A 12,126-nucleotide genomic window follows, 5' to 3' on the forward strand; every position below is an offset into this window, starting at 1 on the left:
ATGGAACCCAAGGATTTATCCTGCAGCTCCCTACTCCTCCAGGTCAGGATAGAATATCCCCGCCATCTTTATTGCCATCTGAGAACACGATGCGTGCCCATGTTCTCTTCCCTTCCAGGATCATTCCTATTTTTCTTATCCATCGACCTGAGAACAATATCCCATACGCAACAGTGGAGGAAGAGCTGATTGGAGAATTTGTGAAGTATTCCATCAGGGATGGGAAGGAGATAAACTTCTTGAGAAGAGAATCGGAGGCTGGTCAGAAATGTTGCACCTTCCAGCACTGGGTCTATCAGAAAACAAGTGGCTGCCTCCTGGTCACAGACATGCAGGGTGAGGAGAGCGGCTTGGCCTGGGCTCCAGGGATGCTGTGGGCCTGGGATGTTCCTGGGGGGGTTGGGGGGGGCGGGCGGAGGGAGAGGTCTGCTGGGTACAGACTGTAAGCACCTTCACCAGCAGAAAGCGTTACTAATGTCTCATCAGAAACAAAGCAACAAAGGAGCCCGAGAAGACCAACTCGATGGAGTAACAAAGTACATTTTAATAATTCATTCCAGTAACACCTTCCCATTGCAACAGGTAACCAAAAACTGGCGCTCTATATCCTCAATAGGTACAAATTCAGACATACACATGAAAATCCAGATGTACCAAAAGATAAATTAAAATGTAAGAATTCATTCTTAACAGGTGAAAGGATCTTGCACAGTTGCTTTAGATTTCAAGCTCCGCTGGTGAATTTACAGCATGTTTTCAGTTTATACCCACATTTTGGGGAATACATTTGTTGTATGAAGTAGGGATGTCATAATTAGGTTTCCCACAGAGACAGCCCTGAGGCAAGTTGCAGTTTGGGGCTTCCCCAAGACCACCCTCAAGTTCATTAATTTCCTGGGAGGACCCAGGGAACTCAGGAAAGCCATTATGTTCGTGGTTAAGGTTTATTATAGTGAAAAGATACAGACTCAAATCAACCAAGGGAAGAGACACACGGGAAAGAGTCCAGGAGAGACCAGGTGGGAATTTCCAGTTGTCCCCTCCTGGTGAAACCATGGGGACAGTGCTTCTCCCCTCAATGATGTGGGAGCACTGCCAACCAGGAGAGCTCCCCTGAGCCTTGGTATTCAGAGATTTTATTCGGGAGCCATCACTGCCTGCTCGTGAGACTGACCTCTGCCTCTAGCCTCTTTGGACACTCTTATCAGAGCTTAGCAGTTACCTCCAAAAAGTTGGGCAAAAACGAATCCTTTATTTAGGCAAGGTTAATCCTTTATTGCACGCAAATGTTCAAGTGCAAATATTTGGGAGGGGATCCCAGGAAACATTGGTAGGAGACTGAGGGAGTGTGGCAGGGAAGGGAAAGAAAGTCGATAGGGTACCTTATACCCGGTTACCACTGTGTATTACTGAAGCTCATGCCTGCTGGGGAAACTGGGGGAGGCTGGGCAGAACACACTTCTCAGAATTAGCACACCCAAGGAGTGAGGGAGCAGGGGTATTTATACTCCAACTCCCTTTAGTTACCAGGAGAAGGCTGCTCCAGATGGGGGTGTTAACTCCCCTGCGTTTGCCACCTGCACATGGGCAAGCCACGCTGAGCAAAGCAGGTGCCTGTGATCAGAGCGTGTTCTCAGGCCAAGAGATGCTGGTGGTGGTACCTTGACGTAGAGCTGCGTGCATGGAAGGAGTGAGGATGAGGGTGATGGGCAGGGTCCCAACAGCTTCTGCCACAGGGGCTTTCCTATTCCTTTTCCTTTCCAAATAATAATGCTTTAAGAAAAAAATCTGAACTATAACTGAGTACCTACTTATGTCAGACATTGTCAGATATAAGAATCCCAAGCTCTATACAGCATGGTGGTGAAGAGCAAGAATGCCTGTGGGTTCTATTTCCTGCACCTCCACTTTCTAGATGTTAGCCTTGGGCAAACCACTTACCTCTCTGTGCCTCAGTAATTTCCACGTGGGGTGGTTGGGAGGATGAAATGAGATAGCAAGACATTTAGCGCAGCATGGACACATAGTAAGAGTTCCCTATTTTTAAAAACTTTTGAAATAACCATAGGCATGAGAGATTGCAAAAACATACAGAGGGGTCCCCATGTACCCTTCACCCAGCTTTGCCTAATGATAACACCTTACGTACCTACAGTACACTATCAAAACCAGGAGACTCACATCGGCACGATGTAATTAACAAGACTACAGACCTTGTGTATTTCACCAGTTTTTGTCTGCACTCATTTTCCCCTATTTTTTGTTTAATCTTCGTAATAACCCTGCCAAAGAGAGTGTTATGATCCCCATTTTACAGATGAGAAAACAGAGGCTGGGAGCTAATGATCTAATCCCCGGCTCACTCAGCTAAGAAGAAGAGGGGTCCAAGACTCCAACACTGCTTCTGACTCTGAACCCCAAACTCTTTCCACTAAAACTCAAATTTACAAATTTGCAAGATTTCCAAGTATCCCTTAATGTCAAAGACTCCTGTGAGGGACTCCTCTGAGGTCAGCTGGGAAGTGCAATGTTACAGACTTGCAGGGGAGGCTGATCTGCAAGTTGAAGCCAGCCATATCCACTCACTTTTGAAGAGACTTTGCTGCCACGCACAGACAATACGGTCTTAAACAGACAGCTATTTTAATTAGACTGTCTGTGCAACTGTTGAGACTTCCCCATCTTTCCTCCTTCAGAGTTAATTTTGCATTAAGTACAGTTCATCTACCGAAAAGCAACACCCCGGAGCTTCATGCACGGTTAATTTTGCTTCCAGGCACTAGTAAACAGCTGTAGTGGAACGTTATATCTCCCCGTAAATGACATGTGTGGTTGAAAGTGTTGGCATGGTGTTTCATAAGGGTGTTTATTTACTCTCTGCTGCTGCTGGGAAGAATCTTACTATTGTCATCATCACTGTGGCACAAGATAACACATCCATTCTCTAGACGATCCCCACATTTTATAATTTTACTAAGACACTGGAATTAGGATTTAAAAATCCCAAACAAACCCAAGCTCAAGTCTCACTTTCTCAGACTCTTAAGTTATTCTCTCCCTGGTTGCCTTGGCTTGTTGATGGGATTGTGGCGAGTCCTGCAGGTCAGTGGGGTGAAAGGTGAGCCTGTGATTTGGCCCTAAGATCTGCACACACCAGAGACCACTGGGCTTCCTAAGAAGCTGTCACCCAAATAACCCAAGAACTCAAGTTATGGAGAACAAACTGTAATACTGCCTTCTTCCTGCCTTCCATCAGAAACAACCTGTAGATGACTATTATCCCCAACTTGGTTTAATAGCTGCACACTATAATCTAAATTATTATCCTATAGAGACCCTTAGTAACCTTTGTTGAATTGCTGGCAAACTATAAAACCAAGAGAGAAGTTTCCTTTTGAAAATCAAATTCTAGTTTTCCAAACATCAGTGACAGCTGGTAATTGTGAGAATTGAGGAAAAGCAATTCCCAAGCTCAAGGACCTTTTGCCAAATGACTCTTTAAAATTGGACTTCTATGCGGCTTAGAGCTGTACTTTTTAAGTACAACTTTTCCACGAAACAAGATGTCCAAAGAGGGCTTTTGCAGTTTGGAGTCGGTTTTTTTTTTTTTTTTAAAGCCCAGTTCCTATCATAAAAACTATGTGAAGCATTTCTACATGTATTTTAGTTGTTAGCAGCTTTGAAAGAATGAGATGAATTAGTTGCCAACTGTGAAAGAGGCTTTTAAAATGCTTACTGGCTCCCCCAAAGTGCTGTGTCTAATTTAGCTCCCAGGTGCCCTGCAGAAAAGCAGGGCTCTTTGCTTCTGTCTGAACAGCAGCATGACATGTATTTTTGCCTCACTCCAGACAGACATTGCTGAATCAGAAAATTAACCCTTTAGCTGTCCTTTTCTTTTATTTAATTTAATTTTATTTATTTTTGGCTGCATTGGATCTTCGTTGCTGCACGCGGGCTTTCTCTAGTTTCGGGGAGCGGGGCTACTCTTTGAGGAGCACGGGCTTCTCATTGCAGTGGCTTCTCTAGTTGCGGAGCACAGGCTCTAGACGCGCAGGCTCAGTAGTTGTGGCTCGCAGCCTCAGTAGTTGTGGCGCAGGGGCTTAGTTGCTCCGCGGCACGTGGGATCTTCCCAGAGCAGGGCTCGAACCCGTGTCCCCTGCATTGGCAGGTGGATTCTTAACCACTGTGCCACCAGGGAAGTCCCTAGCTGTCCTTTTCTGAGCCTCAGAAAACAGTGCTCATATGAGGGAGACCCATGGAACTAGGTTGCCATCAGGCCTGACCCCCAGGGTTGGCTTTTGCCAGGGATGCTGGTTCCTTCGTCCACAGCCCAGACTGGCTTCTGGGCCGCCAGGCCCTTCAGTGAGCAAGTCGCCGGCTGGCCTTGGGGAATATAGTGACCACAGCCTGGCCCGGGTGGGACAAGAGTCGGGGGCCAGAGAAGAGGAGGCAAGGCTCAGGTGGCATAGCACCATGGACCCCATGCCCTGCCGTAAAAGGCCGGTCACTAGATGGCACGGGTGAGATTAAGGCAGTGGTCCACGGAGTCGGAGCCAGTGCCTACAGCCACGACCCTAGAGAGGCAGGAGCAGAAATGGTAGCTGGTCTGGCAAGGAGATTCTGGAAAGGCCAGAGGCTGTCCGCGCTCTGAGCATCAGAGAGGATTGCCTTCCTCCAGACCTGGGTGAGAGAGGATGGCGGTTTTCAACTGCAGAAGGTGACAGCGACCTTGCCCTTCCCCACCTTGCAAGACAGTAGGACTTTCATTCTCTTTGAATCCCTGGTTCCTTAGCCACTCTCCCATCTGCTCCTGCTGGGAGGGGAGAAGCAAAAAGACTCCTGAGTGCTTGGGATTCTACCAGGGATGCCTATGGCTTTTTTAGGGACCAGCGTGGGAAGCTCAGGCAGCTGTTTTGTTGATTGGGTATCCCGCCCCCCATCCCGCAACTTCCAATGGCTTAATGGAGAGAGGTTGGGATAAGCATCAAAAGGTTAGACCGCGCGTGACATCTCCAGGCCAATGGTTAAAAGTCTACACATAACTCAGTAGTGCTTCCCTGGGTCTAAAGCCGACCCAGAAAACCTTCAATCCTGAATCGGGATGCCATCTTTCTGGAGATGGGAAACTGTGTGTCTGGAGTCTGACCTTGGACTGAACACAGGCCACCTTGAACTCTCTCACTGTTGAACTTAGCCAGCCCAGCCCTCACCCACCCCACCTTCTGTTGTATAAGGGCTTCCGCTTTTGATGAAGAACACGGAACAGGCCTAAGCCCAAATCAGAGCGTTTCTGGGGAGAGAACTCCTGGGACAAGTGACAGGCCTCCCTCCTCCAGCAGAGGCAGTGGACCAGGCAGGCAGAGGACAGCATTTTCGTTTCCGGAGCTGTAAAGGGCATGTGTTGTGAGGCAGCAGGCCCCACCCCTTGCTCCCCTGACCGGCTGCCTCAGAAGCCTGCCTTGCCCATTATGGTTCCGTAAAGCTGGATGCACGTCTGAAAGGCTGTCAGCTTCTGCTGATGGAAACAAGGAAGAAAGTATGTGTTTATGCAGGAAAGGAAATGATGATGGGGCTGACGCTACCCCTCCCTGTGAATAGATGGTCCCTCTTTTCTGAGGAGCCCCGTGTAACACCAATCCCGTCTTTGCTCTCTCTTCCCATAGGTGTAGGAATGAAGTTGACTGACGTTGGCATAGCAACATTGGCTAAAGGGTGAGTAGAAGAAAAAAGTCAGGTGCATATCACTCATCTCTGGGTTTCCAAACACCTACGGGACAGATGCTGTTAGGCTGATGTGGGCAGAGGAGGTTACTTGTCCCAACTGCGAAAGACAGATGTTCTTGGGATGAATTCAGTTCACTTCCCTCACTTACCTAAAATATTTATGGACTTTGTTCTCCCAGCGAAACACATTTGTTTCCTAACTTTGAAACAAATAAGAACTCTGAACACATTTCAAGATTGATTACTAACAGCAGGGCCATGGTTGGGGGGAAAAATGCCAGCATTATTGGGATTCCTTTTAACTAGGAATATTCCGTTTTTCTACATTTAATATCTTCACTATTAGAAGCTTCTTTAAAAATTCTATTTTTGCAATTGAGTGAACTCAGTTTGCATATTTCTAATGTATTTTCCCCATACTTTTCACTAAAAAGTATTTTAGGCGGCTCCCAGACTCCCATGTTGATGATTGATTACAGGGGCAAATGGCTATGGAAGGGCTGTGATTAGTGACTATGGTTGTTGTCAGTGGTATTGATTTCCTAATTTAGCATAGGGAGTTGCTTTGCTCACTGTGGGGTGTGCCCGGACAGCACTAAAATAACATTTTACTGGGGTATCTCTTGAACAAACTTGCTCTTCTCTCTGCTTTGCTTGACCACTAATGAGGAGAGAGCAGGCTATTTGAGGTTCTTCGTGAAAATAAAGCTCCAGGTTGGAGCTACCATGCTTTCTCCCACTGCTGCTCTTACCATGTACTAGGACCGTTTGTAAGGAGGAAGAAATGGGGCGGGGGGGGGCAAGCAAGTGACTTTTAGAAGGGGTGGCGTGTGTTTTAAAATGGAGGTTTTAGTATGGAGTTTTCTCATACTAAAAATAGAACTACCATATGTCCCAGAAATTCCACTGCTGGGTATATATCCAAAAAAATTAAAACCGCTAATTCAAAAAGATACATGCACCCCAATGTTCATAGCAGCATTATTTACAGTTGCCAAGATATGGAAGCAACCTAAGTGTCCATCAACAAATGAATGGATAAAGAAGATGTGGTATATATATATATACAATGGAATACTACTCAGCCATAAAAAAAAGATTGAAATTTTGCCATTTGCAGCAACATGGATGGACTTGGCATTATGCTAAGTGAAATAAGTCAGAGAAAGACATTGTGTATCACTTATATGTGGAATCCAAAAAATACAACAAACTAGTGAATATAACAAAAAAGAAGCAGACTCACAGATATAGAGAACAAACTAGTGGTTACCAGTGGGGGGAGAGAAGGGGGGAGGGGCAAGATGGGGTAGGAGATTAAGAGGTACAATCTATTAGGTATAAAATAAGCTACAAGGATATATTGTATAACATGGTGAATATAGCCAATATTTTATAATAACTATAAATGGAGTATAATCTTTAAAAAGTGTGAATCACTATATTGTACACCTGTAACATATAATATTGTACATCAACTATACTTCAATTAAAGTAGGCTTTCTTATGGTTCAGATATGATGAAGCCGACAGATCAGGAGACAATTGCCACTGAAAAGAGTTGGTTATTCACAGTTCCCAAGAGGAAGGGGCTTGCCAGGCCATGGGGGGCCACATGGGGAAGCACCAGGGTCAGTCAGGAGGCAGAAGGAGTGAGGGGAAAACATGGATGAGAGCTTTTACTGTGGTTTTTGAGGGAAGGAATAGGTGGGGCTGGGTAAGCAAGCTTGGAATTGACTAGTTTGAAAAGTTCCAGCAGGCTCTGGGGTGTCCGGCTGTCTGGGGTCATCTGGTACCTGCCCTAGGGTGATTAGGGCAGATGGATAGTGGCCCAGAGTGTGAGACCCCAATAGAGGAGGTGGTGGGAGTGGGCTGCAGATTGGTTAGTTGGCATATGAAAGGCATTCTAGAAGGCCAGTCATTTACTATCTCTAGGAATTGGCTAACCCTGGGAAGGGGAGTCTCTTCAGGGCCAGCAAAGCCCCAGATGTCCAAGTGTCAGAAACACGGACAATAAAATAGCATGATTAATATAGGTCACTCTCCTACAGCTGGGAACAACTTATTTACTTGAGCTTTCCGGTTATTTCCGACCATCGGCATCAGCAGTGCTTTAACAAGTACACTAATTTTCAATGAGTGTATGGAGGATGGAGAAAAGTAGAGGGATTTGAAAAAAGTGGAAAGGAGACCACTCTCTTTTAACCTCCAGATCAATAAGTCTGATTCATGAAGTTCTCACCCACTACGCAAAAGCTTCTAATTTGGTTTTAGAACTAAGATGCAGTTGGCATATTTTCCTTCTCAAAATCTGCTCAGTTCCAACACAAAATTGTATTTTCCTATCTCCACACTCCATCCCCCTTGCTGACCGGAGCCCTGTCATATGGGTCAGGGAATCGGGTCATGGCCTTGGGCTTGTGAAGAGAGCACATCAGGAGGGGAGTATGATGCAGTGGGGAGAACAGGGCTTTTAGAAAAAGACTTGGGTTCAGTTCTGGGTCCTGCCACTTACTTCTGATTCTTCTAGTGGTAGCCTTTCTTCTTGGTGTCATAGGAATTTGGCCCATGTGATGAAAAGGGTGACAGTACAGCCTGATTTGCCCAGGACAGTACTATTTCATGCCTGCCATCCTAGCATCCTGTCTAGTTACTCATTTGTCCTGGATAAGTTTCTCCATTGAGAAAATATATGGTACCCCTATTTATGAAGGGCTTTTCCTGGACCCCAGAAGAAATTCCCAAGTTAAAGCTTTCCTTTACAGGCTCCATATTTGCAGAACATTAAAAATTCAGGCCTCATCCAGACCTGGTTTGAATGCTGGGCTCTTATCTTACCAGCTCTGTGGACATGAGACCTGACATTCTCAAAGCCACTGATCTACAGAATGGGGACATGGGGTTGGCTTGAGGATTCCCCAGTTCATCTGCATGCAGTCCCTGAAGCTCAGTACATGCTTCATAAATACCTTCCCCCCAACCCATGCCCCAGCCTGACCCCAGGGTAGGCAAATTCCATACCATTATTTGGAACAACTGTCTACCAAAACAAAGCAGAAACCTGCCCAAGAAGTTTCAAAAACTAAGACAAGCATAAGAGTGATGATTTAAGATATCTTTTAAAAGCATCTTAACAGCTTCCAGGAACCCAGACCATATTTTTTTTTCTCCTAATTTAAAAAAGAAATCCAATCCCTTTGGTTTTGTTCTCAGCTTTAATGTGACTTATCTGGCCTGGGACAGCTGCCCAGCACCCATTAGAGCTGGTAGCTGGAGCCCAGTGCCAAACGTTGTCTATTAAGTGTTACTTACTGCCTCCCTCCCAAGGAGGGGGTGGGAGAGAAGGAAATTCTGAAGTGTCTGAGAAAGATTAGATATTAGGAGTATTAGATCATCTTGTCCATTGTGTTTTAAAAAAACTTTTATTTGAAGTTTTCTTTTGAAGTCACATTTTTTTTTTTTCTCCAAAGAAATGTTTCTTAGAAGCACAGTTTTTGAAAAACTGATAAAAGGGGAAGCTTCTCTGACCAGAGGACAAGGGGCGGGGTCTGGGAGATGTCTTCGGAGGCCCCTGGGGGCTGGGTCCATCCCGCCTTCTTACTTGCCAAGTGAGGGGCAGGAGGTGTAGGGAAAGGGGGCAGCCTGCTTACAGGCACAGCCCTATATGGAGTAAGGGGCCCCGAGGGACAGGAGGCGAGGTTCTACTGAAGAAACTCTAGTGAAAGTCAAAGCTGCAGAATGGAGCCCAGGCAATGGGAGAGACTTGCAAAGGGTTCAAGTGCAAAGGCGGCTTACAGACAGGCAAAGAAGTCTAGGTGGGAAGCAATCTCGAGCAGGGGAAGGAAAGACTGGGGAGCCTGGCAGATGCCAGAGGGTTTCCAGAGAGCAGGAGAGGAGATTGGTGGTTGAGCACTGAGCACATTCTCTTAATTGTTAGCAAGCAGCCTGCGCAGGCGTCCGTCATCCGTGCTGGAGAGGGAGAGTGGCCCGCTCTCCGGAAGCCTAGGGAATGGGTGCCCCCGTCCTAAGACGCAGTGCTCCATGTAGGCAGCATTACACGTGTTCTTTTAATCACATTATAAAGAACACCAGGTATGGACAGAGGAAACAGTGAGGAGGCAAATATGACTTACTTTAATAATTATTCACAATGATGATAATACATTTAAACCAGGAAGAAGAAAATCTCCCCAGTTTAGGGTCCACCCTTTTTTGGCTGGCACTGGTCAGGATCTTCTGCAGGAAGAGGAGCCACTTATTTTCATCTAAAGAAAATATTCCCTGTGACTCAACCTGAGCCCTATGTTTGACTGCGGGCGCCCCAGTAAATGGGACCTGGCTTGTTCTCTTGTTTAGTGAAGCCATGATACTATTTTAAGGGTAAACTATTTATAATCTTATAAAAGAAAATAGGGGACCGTCATGACTTATTCATTTTAATGCAACTTTACTTGGTGGTATGAGCCTTAAAACTGAAGCATGGCATATTGTCCTGTGAGCCAGTGATAAGAATGCTGTACCCCAATCACCTGTACCCCAATACCTACAATCCTTCGGCAGTGTTGAGTACCAAAACTTCACGTTACAAAGTGTGGCAAAGAGGATTGCTTCAACATCGAATAATCCATTTTCTAGGCAGACCCAAGATACTCACGGCACTGTCGAACATATTTCTGATTTGAAATCGCTCGAGCATTTAGAGTTCTCTGAAGGGAGAGAAGGGAAAAAAATGCCTAATTTCATACCCGAAGACTTGAAAATTTAACCTAATCAAACTAAAATCAGTGTATACCAACACTTGTTGGGGAGCAGAGCTGCACATGTCACAGTGGGTCCTGCAAACACACACCTGTCCCCAGCCAGCAGTTGAGTTTCTGGGGAGATGGTGATATTGCGATTCAGCCACCAGAGGGCACCAGAGCCAACGCTTTTGTCTTCTGTAATCTCTCCCCCCAAAAGCCCACTTCATGTTGGTGAAAAACAAAGAAAAGTACCCTGAGCAGATTTCTTCCCAGTCTGTAAGCATTGAACCAAAAATAGGATCGATATGAATAACCACAAAGGAACCCCTCCCTGTGGCCACCAGGCTGCCAGCCAGCATCGTGGCTCTACCTTTGGAAGAAAGAACAATCAGGCATAGGATACATGGCATGTGTCAGGCATCCCTGACGTGGAAACCAAATTCAGGAGACCCTGGAGAGAATCACGAATGGCTTGTTCTTGCTGAGCGGCAAATGTGAGGTGATAGGGCCCAAATATCAAGGCAGACGCACAGTGAGGACAACTGCCTCAAGAAAGCAGGCTCTCCTGGCATCGGCGTGATGTCCTATGAGCCATGAAGCAGGAAAAATTAACACAGCCTCCCACATTCAGTCAGCTGAGTTCCAGAAAAAGGATCTGCCATCCATGCCAAGAGCAGCCCACCATGCAGCCCTGTGTGCTATGAACAGACAGAGTGGCGGCAGCCACCTGGGATGCTTAACCCAGGCACCATCCCGAGACACCACCCTGCCCGGAGAGGAAGGGCTGAAACATACTTGTGTGTGGAAGGAAATGGGATCTAATATTCAAGAAACACACCCTGAGATAGGCTCGTGGGTGTGCCTGTGTGCACACGGGGGCGTGTGCTGTGTGTGTGTGTGTGTGTGTGGTGACTCTGGGCGACTATTTAATGCAACGCATGAATCTTCCAGGAGGGGAGGAAACAAAGAGATTTGGAACAGAATTTCCTGACATCCTTTAAGTGCTTTGCACAGCAGGCCCGTGTCGCTGTAGATCCCGGATGTTCTAGCTGACTCACCAACACCAGGCTTTAGGGGACCAGTCTCACAGGCCTAAGGGACCTAATAAAGGCACTTTCACACCCCAGATATCTGCCTTCCCATTCTGTCACTGTTGTCACCTACCCTGGAAGGCAGCCTGCATCTCATTTAAATCCGATCAAGCCATTAGGTAGCAGAGCTACTTGGCCAGTGGCTGGTTTATTTGGCCAGTCTTTGCCATCAAGCAGGTGTGGAGGCCCATGATGGGAACACTTATTCTCTGCACAATTTTGACGAGGCTGGTCCTGCTGGCAATGCTCCTGGTGTGTGTTCAGAGTCTCCTGGGCCCAGGAGTCAGCCAGGACCCAGCCTGTCCACAGAGCGGGAATAGCATGGCAGTCTCTTGGCCTCCTGTCCAAAGTCTTACAAAAGACAGTTCTGTTGAAGTGGCTGGAGTTGGAGCCGTGGGCTTCCTCCCACTCCCCGACACTACTCACTATTTATCCCCCTGCCCGGTCCATGCCCAGAACCAGAGGGACACAGCCAGGCCCCTAGTCATTTGTCTTCCAGATTCAGAGACAAGTCTGAACTGAAAGAAGATCTCGAAAGATTGATGGACTCGAGACCGCCCCCTGCAGGA

General features: G+C 46.6%; 1 protein-coding gene across 1 annotated transcript in view; it reads left to right on the plus strand.

Moving 5' to 3' along the window:
* ALPK2 (alpha kinase 2) overlaps positions 1-12,126 on the plus strand; it is an 86,949-nt gene that overhangs the window by 67,044 nt on the left and 7,779 nt on the right. The window contains exons 8-9 of the mRNA XM_061168985.1: positions 119-336; positions 5,664-5,712. Of these exons, the coding sequence (XP_061024968.1) occupies positions 119-336; positions 5,664-5,712 (267 nt within the window). The remainder of the gene's footprint in view (positions 1-118; positions 337-5,663; positions 5,713-12,126) is intronic.

Source organism: Eubalaena glacialis, chromosome 15, assembly GCF_028564815.1.
Source record: "Eubalaena glacialis isolate mEubGla1 chromosome 15, mEubGla1.1.hap2.+ XY, whole genome shotgun sequence".
In the NCBI taxonomy this organism is placed as follows: Eukaryota; Metazoa; Chordata; class Mammalia; order Artiodactyla; family Balaenidae; genus Eubalaena; species Eubalaena glacialis.